Source organism: Brachypodium distachyon, chromosome 3 (genome assembly GCF_000005505.3).
Source record: "Brachypodium distachyon strain Bd21 chromosome 3, Brachypodium_distachyon_v3.0, whole genome shotgun sequence".
NCBI lineage: Eukaryota > Viridiplantae > Streptophyta > Magnoliopsida > Poales > Poaceae > Brachypodium > Brachypodium distachyon.
In genome coordinates, this window is record NC_016133.3 from 8,743,078 (window position 1) to 8,761,892 (window position 18,815).

At 47.8% G+C, this 18,815-nt stretch overlaps 2 protein-coding genes and 1 pseudogene across 5 annotated transcripts; all 3 read left to right on the plus strand.

Moving 5' to 3' along the window:
- The first annotated feature begins 771 nt into the window (after positions 1-771).
- On the plus strand, positions 772-6,248 carry LOC100829611 (GDSL esterase/lipase At4g10955). 3 transcript variants are annotated; one of them, XM_024460913.1, is made up of 3 exons: positions 772-890; positions 3,135-3,255; positions 5,036-6,248. In XM_024460913.1, exons 2-3 carry the CDS (start codon positions 3,194-3,196, stop codon positions 6,012-6,014), a joined length of 1,041 nt encoding a protein of 346 aa, XP_024316681.1. In that variant the 5' UTR covers positions 772-890; positions 3,135-3,193; the 3' UTR covers positions 6,015-6,248. The 3 variants fall into 3 exon arrangements, with proteins under 3 accessions (XP_024316681.1, XP_003572621.1, XP_014756591.1); XM_003572573.4 differs by lacking the exon at positions 772-890 and adding an exon at positions 897-1,048; XM_014901105.2 differs by lacking the exon at positions 772-890 and having other exon boundaries at positions 4,976-6,248.
- A 213-nt stretch (positions 6,249-6,461) lies between these two features.
- LOC100831751 (flavin-containing monooxygenase FMO GS-OX-like 8) lies at positions 6,462-8,761 on the plus strand. 2 transcript variants are annotated; one of them, XM_014901103.2, is made up of 5 exons: positions 6,462-7,195; positions 7,269-7,507; positions 7,593-7,811; positions 7,904-8,083; positions 8,187-8,761. In XM_014901103.2, exons 1-5 carry the CDS (start codon positions 6,631-6,633, stop codon positions 8,466-8,468), a joined length of 1,485 nt encoding a protein of 494 aa, XP_014756589.1. In that variant the 5' UTR covers positions 6,462-6,630; the 3' UTR covers positions 8,469-8,761. The 2 variants fall into 2 exon arrangements, with proteins under 2 accessions (XP_014756589.1, XP_003572628.1); XM_003572580.4 differs by having other exon boundaries at positions 7,272-7,507.
- Positions 8,762-11,473: 2,712 nt separating this feature from the next.
- LOC100826664 lies at positions 11,474-13,781 on the plus strand (annotated as a pseudogene).
- Positions 13,782-18,815: the final 5,034 nt, after the last annotated feature.

The window sequence follows — 18,815 nt, forward strand, 5'->3', positions numbered from 1 at the left end:
ATCATTGAAAGTAGCGCCGATTAAATTCTGCAATAATCCAGGAAAATGTGACACCCGTCAAGTCTAGGACTTGAACCTGTGTGGACTGGTTCAACCACAAGAAACTACAACCCTGATCTAGGCTGAGTTCACTTCGTAGTAGTACAATTTTTAAAGTAGGTTCTAAGGTACTTTTGGTTGTTTTTCTTTGCAAACTTGAAGTTATTTACCCACCTTTTCCACTAACAAGTGAAAACGTTTAGTTTTTTTTCCTTTACCCGAGCCGAACAGAATACCCATGGCCTTTTTTCCCATCTAGCAGAAGCATCGGGAGGAACCGTAGCCAGTCACCGGCCCTCCCGTCCTCCACCGGCGGTGGCCGTCGCCGTCCCGTCCAACCCCGCCGCCTGTCCCCGGCCCGACCTGCCCTGCCCCAACGCCCGTCCCGACCTGCCCCTACTCCCCACCAGCGCCGTCACGAGCGTACGGGAAGAAGCAGCAGGACGCTGCCACTGCCCAGCCCGTCCGGCCGTCCCATCCTGGTAAGGGTGCAAACGGGATCCCGCGAAAATCCCGTTATAGTTCAATTCTCAAATCTCTTATTCAAATTCTGAACAAAATTTTGAATAGAAAATTTGAAAAATAAATTAGAAGCAGGACTTTCGCGGAATCCCGATTCCACCCCTGCGTCCTGGCCTGCCCTTCCGGCAAGTATCATCCCCCGAATCCTCCCCTTTGGGTCTCCCGCGGGTGACCTGGAAACGGGAACCACCGAACCAACGAAACGTTGGGTGAACCAGATTTCGGTTATCACGTCAAAAAAAGAAGTACGGTTCATGTTTCTAGGAACTGAAGTTGCAAAAAGCAAAGCACCGGACCAAACTTTCGGAACTGAACGCCCACCCCTCCGAGTACGTCTCTCTCGCTCTCGTTGTCTTCCTTTTCCTGGAACCGGCGTCAGAAACTCAAAATTAGACAAGTTAACTGTTAGCGTGAGATCTGTCCGCGCCCCCGTCCTCATTTCCGACTCCCGCCTCCTACCAACCCGTCCTCATCCGTGTTCGTCGAGGTAACCGAGATCCCTCTCTTGCCCCGGATTTGTTTGATTCCCCCTCCACAGAATTCAAATCGCTTAGTTTAGCCTCTTGTTTATACCCCGTTCGCACGAATTTGATCGGGATTTTTCAGGCGGGGATCCAGTTTAGGTGAAAATGGCGTTGCTCTTTTTTCGGTAAAATGCTTAGGAGTTTGGCAAGTGTTGAAGATCATTCCTGGTTTGGCAGACTCCTCGACGGCACCATCCCGTCTGGCTGCATCCTGTTTTCCTCTCAACCGACACTCGCCACCACCCAAATCCCTACAAATCCATCACCTTGACGGAGCCGTGACCATCCTCGATCTGAGTTTCATGGTTTTTGCTTGGCATCTTCCCTTTTCCTGGCTACGGCCGTCCATGAGATCGAACATTTCAGTCGGCAACGCCCTCCTCTCTGTTTCCAGCTTCCTTTCCCCCGTTTCCCGCAAAATGAAAAGAAATAAGAAATCCCTTTATCCAAGCTCTGCTATTTTCTTAATTTCTCTACAGTTTTGGATTATTACTCACTTTCTCTGATTAATGTTCATCAAGTATTTGTGCATTATGATAATGACCAGTTATTGTGTATAGTTTTCCCTGTTGGTGACAGGAAATTGCAGTTACTGCTATCTGTTTAATTACAATATAGCTGCAAGTTTGATCATTTAGTCACTCTCTTTATTACCCAAACAGTAATACAGGGAAGATCTTTTGCGTGATAGAAAAATAACTGATTTAAATAAAACACGATTTAAAAGTAAATAACATGGTAAATTGTGAGGATAGGGTTTAGAGGCAAATAATAATACTCCCTCCGTCCAACAAAAGATGTCTCAAATTTGTCAAAATTTGGATGTATCTAGACATGACTTAGTGTATAGATACATTCAAATTTAGTCAAAGTTGAGACATCTTTTGTTGGACGGAGGAATATTACAAAGTCAGTAACTTTAATGCCTAACATTACAAAGCTGGAAGACTAAGACTAGGTCTGATTTATTTTACTGGGTTTTAGGGTGCCCCCAAAACCTCTCTTCTTCTGTTAAAGCTTTGATAGACTCTCTCTGATCTTTGGAGAGTTTCCTCCATGTACACACTTGTAATCTCTTTTTGGCAATATATATACAACAGTAGGGGCCTCTCCTACTGTTTTTGGGTCTAAAAAGAAACATTGCAACAAAGCGGGTGGATGGTTTTACCCCTTAACGGAATACTTAGATATTGGGCCATAACCAAGATGCAATTTTGCAGATAATGTGAGCATTTTTTGAGCAGGCAAGTTATTGTGGAGGGCATCTTAAATCATGCTTGCAAAATATTCGATGATAACGGCTTCTAAGATGGATTCCATTTGTTATCCTTCTTGGGGTCTTAGCCAAGTGCCCTAGTTTTATGTCAGTCACGATGAAGCTGCGTCTACATAGAATGTGAACCTATTATACTGGGTCAATATAGCCCAAATAAAGGATCAAAGAGGAGGGAATCTGATGTAACCAGCTTTTGGAAATATCTCCCAAGAGGCTTATGAAACTTGCGGTTTGGTAAAACAAGGGAGACTTTGAAATTGTTGTGAATATTTAAGTTAGCCCATATATGGATAGCTCAAATGTCTAAAGCAAAGAGTTCATACATTTCTGTTTTTATTCTATCAAATTTTCTCACTACTTACATAAAAAATGGAAATTTGTTCTTCTTCTAAACTTTGTAATGTCTAAGAATAGCATGCTTGTGTGCTACGTCTATCTGATGACTATCTTTGAACCTTCGGTAAAAACCTTGTCTCTTTCCTTTTCCAATTGGCAGTGAAAAGCTCAAACACTAGTCACCTTATTGCATAACTGTCAATTTCCATCCATGGTTAGAAGTGACACTGATATTTGCATGTTTATCCTTTCTGCTCAACTAAGCTAGAAGTTTCGAACTTTGTACCCTAAGGACTTAAGTTTGACCGTTTTGTCAGATCTCCCGTATTTCATACTTGAAGACTACTCCTGATACCGCGTTTCTTTCTGCCCATTTTGTGCTTGAAGAGTTATATAATTCTAGCATTTGCACTCTTACTGACTTCTACTTATTTCAGTGTTATGTTTCTCTTCGTAACCAAAGTCAATCAACAGAAGAGCAGCCTTATATAGCCAAATGGCTGTGGAGAGAGATATCTTTGGTATCTCAGGGCCGACATATCTGAATCCTGTTAACTGGTATGTGATAATAGCTCATGTTGTTATTAATACTGTTACGTGCCATTTCCTATATGTTTTTTGAGCCTTTGATGGATTGGACATGCATATGATGTTATATTTAATGTGTTAGCTATGTTCAATGGCCATACAAGTACAATGCAAATATTTTTATAACTTCATTAGGTTTATGCTCCTCAATTTGATTCCAATAGTCATATATTTCACCTCCTAACTAGATAAATTCAGCATCTACCCACATAGATGTTGTTGAGATATGTCCGCCGGATTTCGTAACAGATGTTATCACACCAAACTTCTGATGTTAACAAACTTATCATTGTCATCAGTCATAAATGGTACTCCCTCCAATCCATAATAAGTGTCTCAGATTTAGTACAAAGTATACTAAACCTGAGACACTTATTATGGATCGGAGGGAGTAGATCATAAAATACGATATATCTATTGTGTGTGTTACTACTACTTTCTTGCAAATGCTTTCTAAGAAAACAACGAAATGAATGCAACTTCGAGAACTTTGAGACTATGTAATAAATGGAACATGGGAATTCTTCTCCTCATCTCTTTTATCATTTTACCCTAGATCTCTATGTCTAATCCTACTGCAAGCTAGAGGCCAAAATCATTCGAAATGCCAAAATCTTCAAGAATGCGTATGAGAAAAAAGTCCTGCAAGAACTTTATTTATCCCTTTTTTAATCAGGAAACAGTAGGGAGGTCCCACGTATTATTTGAAAAAGGATATTTACAGGGACTTTACATAACTATACAATAGGAACAAAACAAAGGGAAACACCCAAACTGAGGGTTCAGAGGCTAATCAACCAATCAAGAAGGGTCTGTCTACAAGCATGCTTAACACGGTGAGCAAGGATTTTCTATCCCCATTGAAAAGAACCTTCCAGCGGGTGAACGAGGGGGCTTGATCCTGGAAAATAAAACCATTCAGTTTCTTCCAAATACGCCAAGAAACTGCTACGGATTTTCCAGAAAAAAGGACCAGGAAAGGAAGCTTGTGCTTGTCTCACCATCTCAGAAATATTATGACCAGTCGACCAGGTGATTGCAACAAACTGCCAGCGTCTACATGCATACGAACAACCAAAGTAGGTGACCCCTTGATCCCAAGACACTTTGATGGCATACCACACTAAGAAAGCCAGATTCCAAGTGCACTTTGGGTGAAGAAGTATGTCTGGTGTTTATATTTTAGTGAAGACCATAGGATTTTGAAGAATTAATTTTATAGTACAAGGCACTAATGAACACTAAGTCACCAAGTGGTTCATAAATCATAACATGGTGTCAAGTGTCAACACTTATGACCGTTAAATCCCATGTGCTGCCCTTAATAATCGAGTACTAAATCTGTCAGGATTCAGGAGATTACTATCACTGAAATGGGCTAGACTTACTTTCTTCATTATTGGTATCCTACACAGTCAAGCCTATTCCACCCTACTGGAACTGTGGTTATTGGCCAACCCGAAGTGGCTTGAGGCTTCATCAGAATTGTCTCTGGATTGATCATCTGTTATGTTGGTCATGTTTCTCTAATGAAATTACTCTTATTTTATCTTTTGTTTTTCTCGAACACACCGAGAGGAGGTGTGTCATTGTCATTAAGAACATGATCTTTTTTCTGTATGTCTTGTTAGTTATAGTTAGAGACATTTTTTATAAAGTTCTCATTCTTGACTATGTTTTCCTTTATCAGCTTGAACTCAATGAACTTCATAAGCAAGTAACTTTTCTCTCTTGTTTATGGATTCAAAAGGAACTGCGAAGATAACAGGAGATCTGTGGCTGCATGCTTAGTTCAGGCTGTATATATTCTGGAGAGGGACCGGCAACTAGAACGTCAATCTGTTGAAGCCTTGGCGCCTCCTTGGTGGGAGTTCTTCCATTTTGAGATGATCCGCAGGCTTGTCGATGATGCTGACTTGTCTATATTTGGTGCAATATTTGAATTCAATCCTCCTTCAAGTATAGAAGCTTCTACCCAAAATGCGCCTAGATTTGTCCTTGCGATCAGAGGCACTATAACCGAGAAGGAAACCATCTCCAGAGATCTTTCCCTTGACCTCCACCTTGTTCAGAATGGCCTCCATAGGACCTCAAGATTCACAATTGCGATGCAAGCTGTTCAAAACATAGCCTCAGTCTTCCCTGGGTCCACAATCTGGCTAGCAGGTCACTCCCTGGGTGCAGGTATGGCCATCCTTACTGGAAGAAACATGGTTAAGAAGGGCGCACTTTTGGAAAGCTTTCTCTTCAATCCACCTTTTGTCGCCGCTCCGATAGAGAGAATCAAGGATGAGAGAGTAAAACACGGTTTCCGCATTGCAAGAAGCGTAATTACCGCCGGCCTAACTATTGCAATGAAAGCGAAAACTGAGGGGAACAACCAGAGGTCTGTTGCAGAAGAATCTTTCAATATTCTGTCATCATGGACGCCATATCTGTTTGTCAATCCAGGAGACCATATATGTTCAGAATACATCGGGTATTTCCAGCATCGGAAGAACATGGAGGATCTCGGCGCTGGATTTATCGAGAAGCTCGCCACACAGAATTCAATTGGAGACCTGTTCTACAAGGCATTAGGGTGGGAATCAGAACCACTGCACCTTCTTCCATCTGCAGACTTGATTGTCAACGTGAGCCCTTCACCGGACTTCAAATATGCTCATGGCATCAGCCAGTGGTGGCAACCTGAGCTGAACCTGCAATGCAATAAATATCGGTACGCTTAGGTCCGTGATATTGGAAATGTTGTTGTCTCAACAGTACCATAGCTGCCTTTCGGATCTCTCCATTTGTTCATAAGGTTCATTCAATTTATATGTTTTGGTTGATATACATACTTTGGTAGATTGTTTAAGCCCTATTACTGACGGCTGCGTCAAATCTGTTGATATTTGAAACAAAATGATGGCCGTCTGTAGTTGGCTTGCCTGTGGTTCTGAACCTAGATTTGAAGTTGGTCACAGGACGCTTTCGCTTTTCCCGTGGTTTTGAAATAAAATTGCTCATCGGTCTTGTAATCAGGCAATGAAAGCAGATGAAGGTCCTTGTCATCAGGCAATGAGAGCAGCAGAAATCAGGTATATTATTCGTTAGGTAGGAGCAAGTGCAAAAGTTGAACGAAGGAGCTGAATTAGCTGAAAGCGAAAGGTTTGTAGTTTTCATTGCCACGAGCACCGCATGTGTGCGTGCTGCTGTGCTGGCTAAAATATTTGTAAGGAAGCGGTGGAGTGGAGCAGGTACAGTATCGTGCTCAGCTGCTGCCTGCTTATCCCGATCTCGTCCGTACCTTTGGTCCGAAAGAGGGTGTAACCGTGTGACACAATTCCTACCCAGAAAGAACAAATGAAAGGCTTGCGGACCGATGGCGAATGGCTGCAGCAGAAGATGAAGAAGAAGGTGTGCGCCATCGGAGCCGGCATGGCGGGGCTGGCGGCGGCCCGCGAGCTGCGCCGGGAGGGCCACGAGGTGACGGTGCTGGAGCAGAGCGGCGATGTCGGTGGCCAGTGGCTCTACGACCCTGCCACCGACGAAGCCGACCCTCTGGGCGCTCTGGGGCCTGTCAAGGTGCACAGCAGCATGTACGCTTCTGTCCGGCTCATCAGCCCCAGGGAGACCACGGGCTTCACCGACTTTCCGTTTGCGACCATGGACGGCCGCGACAATCGGCGCTTCCCGGGCCACCGGGAGGTGTACCTGTACCTCAAGGACTTCTGCGACGCGTTCGGGCTCATGGACGCCGTCAGGCTCAACACCAAGGTCCTGCGCGTGGCCATGACGCCGTCGCGCCGCCAATGGACGGTGAGATCCGTAGGACTCACTGACGCTGATGACAAGAAGGAGGAGGTGTTCGATGCCGTCGTCGTGGCCACCGGGCACTACTCGCAGCCAAGATTTCCAACCATCCAAGGTAATTAAATTAACCCATTAAATTAACCAACCATCATACATGTAGAGTGCTTGATTGTCGGCGTGTTAATTAGTAGGCATGGAGAAATGGAGGGGAAGGCAGATGCACGGCCACTCGTACAGGGAGGCAGAGCCGTTCCGCGGGCAAGTGGTGGTGGTGGTGGGAACCGGGGAGAGTGGCAAGGACATCACCATGGAACTCCGCGACGTGGCCAAGGAGGTGCACATCGTGGCCAGGTCCATGGAGGACGTCACCCCAGGGCTGTCCAAGGTGCTCGCCAAGTACAGCACCAACCTGCACCTAAAGCTCAACGTACGTGCGTGTGTTGTCCCAGCTCATATGCAGAAAGATCGAAGTTAACCAAGTTCATTTCGGCGCGGCCGGCATCGGCATGCAGCTGGAGCGCCTGTGCGAGGAAGGGCGGGTGGTGTTCGGCGACGGCTCCGTCGTCGTCGCCGACGCCGTCATCTACTGCACGGGGTACAACTACTCGTTCCCGTTCCTGGACACGGCCGGGGCGGTCACCATCGACGACAACCGCGTCGGCCCGCTGTTCGAGCACGTGTTCCCGCCCTCCCTGGCGCCCTCGCTCTCCTTCGTCGGCATACCCAGGAAGGTAGGTAGTGAAAGAAACTAGCTAGAGCTACAAACGTTCGCAGCTACTGCGAATTAAACGTACCAACAATTGCATTTGCATTTGCATTGCAGGTGTTTGCGCCTCGGTTCTTCGAGACGCAGGGGAGATGGGTGGCGCAGGTGCTGTCCGGCAAGAGGACGCTGCCGACGGAGGAGGAGATGCTGCGGTCCGTCGAGGAGTTTTACCGCGCCAGGGAGAGCGCCGGTGTGCCCAAGAAGTACACCCACGAAATCGGCGGCCATGACCGCACGGTAACAAACTTGAACTGCTGAACCGATTAACCTGCTGGCCCGGCCGTAGAGGCGTAGACTAATTTTTTTTTTCCGGACATTGTTGGTTTGATTTGATTTGCAGTACATGGATGAGTTCGGGGAAAAGTATTGCGACTTCCCTCGCTTGGAGAGATGGAAGTACGAGCTGCTGGTGTCGTCAGTGACCAACATGATCGACAACTTCGAGACCTTCCGCGATGACTACCAGGACAGCGACTCCATCCTCAAGGGTGTGCAGGAATGGCAATTATCAGCACGACACAGAGCTGCTGCTCGTACATCTACAGCAGTCACCGGTCTCCTTGAAGAATCCAGGACAGTGATCACTGATATGCAGCAGCTTTCCGTAATAAGTCCAGGATAATACATGGCGTGCCTTCACCGCACAAAATAGTGCCTGACATGCATGCATCCATGTGTGGGCTGGCAGTAAAGTGGTCGGCAAAAGATGGCACAGCTTAATGGGAAAATTGCGATCAGCGTGCGAGCAACAGGACCCCGAAGCCGCGCGCTGTCGCTTCGGGATCGTGGTTTCCGGGTCCACCTTCTTGTATTTTATTTCTAGTGGCCCATCAAGTACTTGGCGTTCGTTTTGTACTCGGTATTTCCGCTCACCACGGTTCTCAGATTTTTACTCCGTGCTTGGCGTTCGTTTTATACTCAGCTCGTCAAAGTAACGAACCATTAGAACACCTCCTGAAATCGAGTTAAACGAGCTGAGCTCGTTTGCCTGTCAATTTTGTCACGTGTGTCCATCGAACCGAGCCGAACCTGCTTTGAAGATAGTTAATGTTAATGAGTCTAATGATTCAAACTCTTAATGAACCGAGTTCTTACTAAATGGCCCTTATAATACGTCGTAACCAAACATGGATCAAACCGGCTCCTTCCTCTATAAGCCGACTCGAGACCTCTCCACACACTGTCCAATCCCCTTCGCCTCCGATAGGTGCTTAGGCATCGTGAGGTGGGGAGGGGCCGGGAGGGACTCCGGAGCAGGCGTGTAGATAGTTGACCTGGTGGCAATCTCCAGGTGTCGGAGGTGTCGTTGCGTCAGAATAAAATCTCCTCGGCCCCATTCGCGCGGCATCGTTGGGGAGCTCGTGGGAGTGGCGTCAGCAAAGTCTGGTGTGTTTTGGCACAGCGGTGGTCTCGCACTTTGGCCATGTGCAGGAGTGGTGACGCTCTGCACAGCGATGGCGTCGGTGGCGACTAGTGAGGGTTGTGGCAAGCTGGAGTGGGATCTGGTCGCCTACAGGCCCCAGCTGCGAAGCGATGTGTCGCTGAGCCGAGGTCTGGCGTGGAGGGAGCTCGACGAGCGGATCTGGAAGAAACCGTGCCGTCGGCCGATGGAAGAATCGAGTTCAGATCCAACCCTTCGGTTTAGTGGAAGTTGCGGCTCACGCACGCTTCTTGGCAAGGGGCTCCTCTAGCTCCAAGATCAGACTTGGCCGTGCTGGGTTTCTTCACAGGTGACTGCGTCGGTGGTGGAACCAAAAGCCAAGAAGTTGGCGTTGCGAGGAAGAAGATGGACCTATCGGACTTATTTGTAATTTTGTTTTTCATAGGGTCCTTCCTGTAAATTGGTGGGGTAGTCTGGTCGAGTCTGTTCTGCTGTCTTTTTATTTCCTGATCATTTTGAAATTTGAATACAGTACCTTTGTGTACGTTTGAAAAAAAAATCCGTCGTCCCCCGCCCCCCTCAAGATTCAAATCGTGTGTTTTGTAGTTGTGCTAATCCAAATTAGTAAACACAACTTGATTAAACTTTGACTAAAAATTCGCAAACACATGTTTGATTAAATTTGCCGATAGAAAAACTTGTAAACACAAGTTTGACCCAAAAAATTGGAAACACAAGCTCAACTTTTTTGTTAACATAAATTTTATTAAACTTGCCATTTAATTGGTACCAGCTATTCCATTTTGAAGTTCTTTGAAATGGTCCAACTTAGAGCATCTCTAACAAATCCTATATATCTTGATCCGCAGAAACACGTATGCCGTCTACCGCAAACGTGTTTTGCGTTATCGATTTGACGGTTTATTACAGGCTGAGTTTGCAGAATCTGCTCTGCGTGGGGCCACACAAATCTGCAAAAGCCAACGAAACTCGACGGTTCGACAATTACGGATCGACAGTTATAATAGTTGCCAAAATATAAGCGCATGTGAATCAATCAAACAATGCACAAGGAGACAATGATAAAAGGGACGTCACCAGCAGCATCCATGCAAGCGGTTACACCGCCATCATCGTCACGATCAGTTTCGCCGCCATCTTCTTCGCGAGAAGTAGTGCCTCCATCTCCTCCGCAAGCAGTACCTCAGCCGCGAGCAGGGCGAGCACCATCGCCGCCATGTCCGCAGAGAATAGCAGTAGTTGCAATTTTGGCAGCAAGAGTTTCCCGTCTTCATAGCACGATCTCCCACATACGACTCTCTTGCCAATCGATCAAGCCTACTCGGATCCATGAGAATTACCTTGTTCTCCTCCGCAAGCAACTATATTTTGCCGCCGCCTTCTCCTCAATGACGGTCTTGCGAACCTTGATTTGGATCCTCTGTTCCTCGATTGCGGTCTTGTCGTGCTCCACTTTCGAGACCGTTTGCCACCGTTGCAATTTGTGTTCTTGCTTCTTCTCGGCCATGGAAAGTTTGACCTCCAATTTGCTTCCTTGCATTTCAACAAGTCATCGAACTTGCCCCTCAAACTTGAGGCTTCGGCTGTCTCTTGATCTTATCCTTCTCTTGTATTGTTAAAACCATTTCTGAACCAATAACTAGTTGTAAATCTGAAGCATGATAAATTACCGTATAGAGGGATTAGTTAGGAATACCATCATGACCATCCTACTATGCTCTGATTCCTTATCTTGCCATGTGGAAAGGCAATCCTTTTCCCCCCGAGGTATGTACGTAGCTAGGCAGCCACATCTATGCAACGAACCAATCTTGCCCCTTCCCGGCCCTGAGTGCATGTGCATCCACGTCTGTGGGCATCTAATGTTACTACTCTACTGTACGTGATACAGAGAGGTGAGGCAATGTGGTTCTGAACCTTGTTTTTTGGTAATGTGGTTCTGAACCTAGATTTGACGTCAGTCGCCCAACCCTTTCGTTTTTCCCGTGGTTCCGAAATGAAAGTTTCTCATGGGCCATCTAGACCTACATAGCCACCAGCACAGTGAGGAGATCAATTCAAGGTCCTTATCATCAGGCAATGAGCAGCAGAAATCCAACTATATATATGTATGTTAGGTAGCAAGGTCCATTAGCTGACAGCGAAAGGTTTGGATGTTCGTTGCTGCACGACTCCACGAGCACCGCATGTGTGCTAAAATGATTGTAAGAAATTGTTGGAGGGGTCCGTACGGTATAGACGTATACTTCTCAACTGCTGCTGACACGAGTCTTACCCCAGAAAGAACAAATGAAACCACTCTCTCCGCCTTGTGGCTCGTCGACCGACGGCGAATGGCTACAACGGGAGAAGAAAAAGAAGATGAAGGTATGCGTCATCGGAGCCGGCATGGCGGGTCTGGCCGCGTTGCGAGAGCTCCGCCGGGAGGGCCACGAGGTGACCGTCCTGGAACAGAGCGGCGACATCGGCGGGCAGTGGCTGTACGATCCCGCCGCCGACGAAGCCGACCCTCTGGGCGCTCTGGCGCCGGTCAAGGTGCACAGCAGCATGTACGCGTCCGTCCGGCTCATCAGCCCCAGGGGGACCCCGGGCTTCACTGACTTCCCCTTCACGACATCCATGAGCGGCCGTGACAACCGCCGCTATCCGGGCCACCGGGAGGTGTACCTCTACCTCAAGGACTTCTGCGAAGCGTTCGGGCTCATGGACGCCGTCAGGCTCAACACGAAGGTCCTGCGCGTCGCCATGACGCCGTCGCGCTGCCAATGGACGGTGAGATCCGTAGGACTCACAGATGGTGATGACGAGAAGGAGGCCGTTCTGGTTCTGGAGGAAGTGTTCGACGCCGCCGTCGTGGCCACCGGGCACTACTCGCAGCCAAGATTTCCAACCATCCAAGGTACGTGATTAATTAAAAACCAACGATCACCATATATGTGGAGTTGCTTAATTGATACTAGTCGGCGTGTTAATTAGTAGGCATGGAGACATGGAGGGGAAAGCAGATGCACAGCCACTCGTACAGGGTTGCAGAGCCGTTCCGGGGGCAAGTGGTGGTGGTGGTGGGGAGCGGGGAGAGCGGCAAGGACATCGCCATGGAACTCCGCGGCGTGGCCAAGGAGGTGCACATCGTGGCCAGGTCCATGGAGCTGTCACCCCAGGGCTCTCCAAAGTGCTCGCCAAGGACACCACCAACCTGCACCTAAACCTCAATGTACGTGGCGGTGGCACGTGTGTTGTGTTTTCCACTTTATTTCCCTATCGCAAAACTATCGATACCCAATGAATTCATTCGTTCCGGGCGGCCGGCAGCTGGAGCTCCTGGGCGGGGACGGGCAGGTGGTGTTTGGAGACGGCTCCGTCGTCGTCGCCGACACCATCATCTACTGCACGGGGTACAACTACTCGTTCCCGTTCCTGGACACGGCCGGGGCGGTCACAATTGACGAGAACTGCGTTGGCCCGCTGTTCGAGCACGTGTTCCCGCCTTCGCTGGCGCCGTCGCTCTCCTTCGTCGGCATACCCAAGAAGGTGAAACAAATTAACCAGTAGCTTAGCTTACAGCTAGTGTAAATTAAACGAACGAATGGCATTTGCATTGCAGGTATTTGCGCCTCGGTTCTTCGAGACGCAGGCGAGATGGGTGGCGCAGGTGCTGTCCGGCAAGAGGACGCTGCCGACGGAGAAGGAGATGCTGCAGTCCGTCGACGAGTTTTACCGTGCCAGGGGGAGCGCCGGCGTGCCCAAGAAGTACACCCACGATATCGGCGGTTTTGAACCATGGTAACAGTTAGTCAAACTGCTGAAATCGTAGCTAACTAGCTACTCCGTATAATATTTCTGCGTACTAATTGTTGGGAAATTGTGTGATTTGATTTGCAGTACCTGGATGAGTTCGGGCACAAGTATTGTGACTTCCCTCGCGTGGAGAGATGGAACTACGAGCTACTGGTGTCATCGGTGAACAACATGATCAATAACTTCGAGACGTTCCGCGACGACTACCAGGACAGCGATTCCATCCTCAAGGGTGTGCAGGAGTGGCAATTGTCTGCCCAACACCGGCCAGCTGCTCGTACACCTACGGTCATCGGTCTCCATGAACAAGTTAGGACAGTTACCGATGATGTGCAGAACCTTTCCATAAGTCCATATGACAAGACATGGCGTGTCTGGCACCCCCAAAACGTGGTCGATCCGAGAAGGCACGATTTGCCATATCTGACAGACTGACACGAACGCACTGCGGACGGATGATGGATAGAAGCAGAAGCCAGCGAGTATTCCTCTGCAATCATGGCGCCTTTTTAGAAAGGTCCATCACAATAATTCACTCGCTCACCTTTTGATCCAACAGAAAAACAAAATCACGTGATCATGTTCACTAGCGAAAAAGAAAATGGAATATGGCTTGTACATTTGTACTCCTTTTCCTTAAAACAACTCATATAGTTTTACCCATTTGTACCAAGACAACTCTCGTTTACATGATATAGTTTTACTCATTTGTACCGAGATAACTCTCGTTTACAATGTCTGACCATTCATATTAGTTTAAGAGTAAATGAATGTGAACAGTTGTTTACGAGTGCAGGACCTAGAGAAAAGTGAGCTATATTAGAGAATAAATGAGAAAAACAATTAAGTAAAAAAATGTGCGGTTTGTTCCCGCTAGCGCAAGCACATCATTCACGAAGATTGTGGCACCGATGCCTCAACTTTCCGGAAACTGGAGAGCATTAATTCTTCGCATGCCCCTTGAGCTTGGCCGTGTGGGATAACAGGTATTGGGCCCCTTCTTTTTGGCTGGAGCTTCTCCGGAAACCAGTTTCAACTGAATTTCTTAAAGAAGCTGCTGCCACAGGAAGCCCTAAGAAACTCTTTTGTTCCCTTCTTTTCAGCTTCTGGAAATGCAGCTTGTTGTCTGATGTCTATAGGAAAAGTCTGTACTGCCCTTGAAATGAATTGTGACGTTTTTGGTTGTTCATAAGTGTTTCAAACTGTTTAAAGTATTTCAAACATAATAAAGTGCTAATCTTTAATACAAAGCATGCATTGTAATTATTCCAATTACTCAATGTATATATTTCTTGCATACAATCTATTCCAGTCCATACATGCATATCTACATACACTTGCAAATAATTTTCTTGTATCTATTCTACTCTAGTTCATACATTTATCTATAACACTTGCACATAATTTGTTGTTGCATATATAATACATACATTCAAATTATTCGAACAATTGATCACTTCCTGTGATTTGAGTAATTCATAAATACATACACTGTGACACTTACACAAGTGCATTTCTCTCCTAAGTGGTTTTGGTGGTGATGACAACATGTTGTGTATCTAATCGTGTGTCAAGTATTTCAGATTTCATAAAGAAATTGGCACAAGACGTTGATGTGGACCCTCAAGATGCTATGAAGCGTAGCGGTGTTAGCGGCTTTTTCGTTTTGATTTGAGTTGTAGGACATCCGTACTATTAAGAGGGAATTCACAAGGGAAGATAATGGGTGAATCAATTTCACGTACACAACTACACAATTTGCACCCACTAAAAAGCCTACCCCAAAAAGTGAGAGAGAAGAACTAAACTCAGCATGTTGTGTTCTGCCTGCAGTCCAAGTGGCGGAAGTTCCGGCCGGAACTTCCGCCCCCAACCTTCGGTCGCTCTCTGTTAGGATCGGCGGAAAATGCGGAACTTCCGGTAATATGCGGAACTTCCGTTTGACCGGAAGTTCCGGCTATGACCGGAAGTTCCGGCCTGTCTCTGCGCAGTGCATAACGGCTCGATCTTAGGGACCCCATATATATACCCCTTCGTCCCCAATGAGCGAGCCGGCCGTTTTCAACTTCCAAGAACAGCCTCTCTCACCCCAAGAACACAAAAAGCTCAAAACTCCAAGATCTCCCTCCCTAGCCACTCTCAACTCTTGATTCTTTGAGGATTGGAGAAGAAGATCTTGCTCTAGGGTTTCACCAAGTCAAAAAGTTGATTCCCCTTGTTTTCTTTGTGGATTTCGTTTCTCTTGGGTTGTTGAGAACCCTAGACAGAAGCGGTCACCTCAAGCTCCCTTGGTGTATGAGGAGCCTGAGGCTTGGATTGAGAGCTTCCTATTGAATTGTGGAGTTTGCCCCGGTCAAGTTTGTAAGGGTTCGGCGTTCGCCCTCAAGGAAGCCATTAGTGGAACTCACCTCACCTTTGTGGTGTTGTGAGAGCTCATCCCACCTTTGTGGTGTGGTGAGTTGGAGAATAGAGTGAGCCTTCGTGGCGTCTCTACCTTTGTGGTAGAGCACTCCTCCAAACGGAGACGTATACCGATCCCACTAGGTGGAACTCCGGTGAAATCTTCGTCTCCACGTGTGGTATCATTTCCCCTTTACATTCTTACTATATATTGTTGCTTCGGCTATTGCATTTCATTCTAGAGTTGCATTCACTATAGAGAATTTAGAAAACCCTAAGATTAAGTGTTTGTATCTTTCAAGAAAAGCTAAAATTTGTTAGTCTCCTATTCACCCCCCCCTCTAGTCGACCATACCGATCTTTCAACAAGGAGAATTGACATGGAGTTTAACTAGACAACTAGGCAGGTATTGAACAATAGATAAGTGGATCAAGACCAATCAATTTCTGTACAAAGCATCTATTGATCAATACCTGCAATTCTTGTACAAGCATCTACAATATTAGCATCATGTTCTTTGCTAATTTCCACACTGCCAAATCATGCATTTTCCTAGAGCAACTCTAGCTGTTACCGATCGAACCCAAGCGATCTGAACTCGGTTTTTAGTTTTGGCTGAAAAATGGGCTAGACCAGATATGGAATCGAGCCCATTTACCAAAAACCTAATTCGGGTCACCGAATCGCTTCGCTTCCGTGCAGTATATGTAGCGTTCTGAGGGGGCTTTTCGGTTTCAACTCTGAACTTCCCTCGCCGCAATCCACCCCCCTCCACCGCCGCCGCCACCACCCACTCCATTTCCGGCGAGCTTCCTACGCAAAATGCCCCCCCCTCCCCCCCCAATCTCCTCCGCCGCTCGCCGCGCATCGGGCCGTCGGTCCCGCGGCTGTGGAAACCCTAGCGGCTGCCGACTCACCATCGCCAAGGAAGAATCCTGGCGCCCCTAGTCCGAGGCCGGCTGCAATAGTGGAGCCCGCTTTTGGGTGAGGTGGGCCGGCCTTAGCGCCCGCCGGGGAGGGGATCTGGACCATCGCTGCAGCTACACCGCCGCTGGGGAGGGGAGCTCGAGCGGCGTCCACCCCAAGCCGGCGAGTGACTGGCTTCGGTTGGCTGCGCCCTCCTCTTCTTCCTCCTCCGATTTGTCGGTGGAGATAGTCGGGGAGGTGCCGGCGGAGGGGCGGCAGAGGCGGATGCGGAGGGGGATGAGGATGCGGCGGTGGCGGAGGCAAGGTTCGACCCCGAGGACATCGCGCGCGCGAAGTAGGCATCGAAGCACTCCATCATCGAGGACGATGCGCGCCATCGCCACGGAGAGGATGCTTGCGGCGGCCTACGACCTCTCCAACGCAGCTCCCGCGCCTTCGGTGACGGCAACTACCCCAGTCATCGTCCTTTCGGACCATGAGTAAGTAAGCATTCCGGCGAGGGGACCTAAAGCCGGCGGGGCAAGCGAGGAGCAATTTTGTTCTTGGGTGTTTGCTCCTCTAAATTAGCTAACTTTTGGTAAATGTCGAACTAGTAGATGTAGTAGAACTTAACTATGTGGATGAATGATGAACTCCGATGACCTGTGATGTGAATCGCGAAGAACCAGCCCCCTATTTATATGATTTTCGCGCGAAGTTTCAAATTTCTGTTTTGTTCGCTTTTCGTATTCAGTTTCTGTTCTGCCGGAAGTCAGCTGGTACCGAATTCGAGAATTCGGTTGATCCGAACTCGGTTAGTTCGGATCGCTCGGGTTCGGTAACTGCTAGAGTTGCTCTTAGTGCCATCTAAAACAGTAGGCATCTACACATGAGTGGAGAGAAGGGGCCGCGGGAGGGAGGATGGCGGAGAAGATAGCAGCAGTTCGGACGCCACGATGATGGCCGCTGGCGCTGCCCAGTAGTAGCCCTGGTCCGGTGGGAGGCAGTGGCGGCAGATCCGGTCCGGTGGGAGGTAGCAGGAGGAGGGATGGAGGGAGGGGGTGGCGGCTGCCGGCTGGCGGGATGGCGAGGCGTTGACTACAGGGGAGTTGGGGAAGCCGACGTGGGGGCGGGGGAGGCAGCAGTGGAGAAAGCGGTGGCGGATCCCGGGGAGATGCTGCGGGCGCCGGTTGCGGGGGAGATGGCGAAGGTGGGCCGGTGGTGGGGAGGAGGTGGGGCGGCCACCTGAGGGGAGGCGGGGTGGGGTAGGAGAGGCGCCGGCGGTGAAGGCCTCGCTAGGGTTGCGCCATGGTGAGGACGAGCACGAGGAAGCGGTTGGATCGGGTTTTTTTTCCAGTGGCAGTGGCATTTTGACTGTAATAACGGTTCGCCTGGGGCAAGTTAGAACTGCTCGTTCATAGAAGCTTGGGAAGCTGGTCTCGAGCAGTTTCTGGCAGCAGCTCTTTTTACACATGATTTGAGATGGGCTTCTTCTGACAGCTCGTGGGAAATTTTTCCTTCTTTTCAGCTTCAGCTACCTGGGACCTAGAAGCTGGCCTAAAAGCTCAAAACAAGGGGCCATTGCCCCTCCACCTCCAAGATTTCCGCTCTGTCATCGACGACTCCTCTCCAACTGCCTATGTGAGATGGCCCGGCTTTGCTCTCATAATTGATTCCTGGAATAGTGTAGTATTTCACAACATTCATCTACCCCCTCCCCCATGTACTAGTTAAGAACATAGTACAAGAATGCAACCTCTGGTCTAATTGGCTAAAAAAGACCGATCAAAAGGTAGCCGCCGGATCGATCATGACTAGACTACCTCTCTTCGTGTCTTGCAGATCATGTAATCTATATCGTACGTTTGAATAATGAAAAGTTCAGGTGGAGATTTCTTCCCCCTGGTTGCCGAAAAAATAAAAATGTCTTTACTTAGTTAAAGATAAATGGGCAAGTACTCGCTCTGTTCCAAAATAAGTGACGTGGATCTCTATAAAGTTGCTTATGGAATCTTGTTCCAGCTAGCTTTCCAGATTGTTCAAAACATGGTATGATGTACTGTAGATAGCTTCTGTTATTTCAGACTGTTCTAGCTTCATTGAGCAATTCTGTGGTCTTCTCTGCTTTGAACTTTTCTGTTTCATGCTAGAAAGAATTATTGCTGATGTTGCTTTCGTTGTACTCTTTCAACGAAGAGGAAGATTGAAACTTAATTATGTACAAGTATAAAATGCGCTCTCTGAAACTTAATTATGAACCGAGACAATAGTTTTTTTAGGGAAACTGCAAGTTCAAAACCTACTGCAAAATATAATTAAAATGGTTCCGATACATAGAGATCATGTACAATAAGTGGGTACCCAAACTCAATGGTGGGTCTTGGGGTAGGTAGCTTTCTGGTGAACGAAGATGTGGCTTGGAAATTGGAATGTTGTCAGAAAAAAGTGGTTTGGAACTCAAT

What these genes read in the sequence shown, in the direction of transcription:
- LOC100829611 (XM_024460913.1), top strand. Translation starts at nt 3,194, where the DNA reads ATGGCTGTGGAGAGAGATATCTTTGGTATCTCAGGGCCGACATATCTG. An exon ending in TATCTGAATCCTGTTAACTG is followed by an intron (nt 3,256 to 5,035) that starts GTATGTGATAAT and finishes TGGATTCAAAAG; the next exon opens with GAACTGCGAAGATAACAGGA.
- LOC100831751 (XM_014901103.2), top strand. Translation starts at nt 6,631, where the DNA reads ATGAAAGGCTTGCGGACCGATGGCGAATGGCTGCAGCAGAAGATGAAG. An exon ending in AAGATTTCCAACCATCCAAG is followed by an intron (nt 7,196 to 7,268) that starts GTAATTAAATTA and finishes CGTGTTAATTAG; the next exon opens with TAGGCATGGAGAAATGGAGG. An exon ending in TCGTCGGCATACCCAGGAAG is followed by an intron (nt 7,812 to 7,903) that starts GTAGGTAGTGAA and finishes TTTGCATTGCAG; the next exon opens with GTGTTTGCGCCTCGGTTCTT.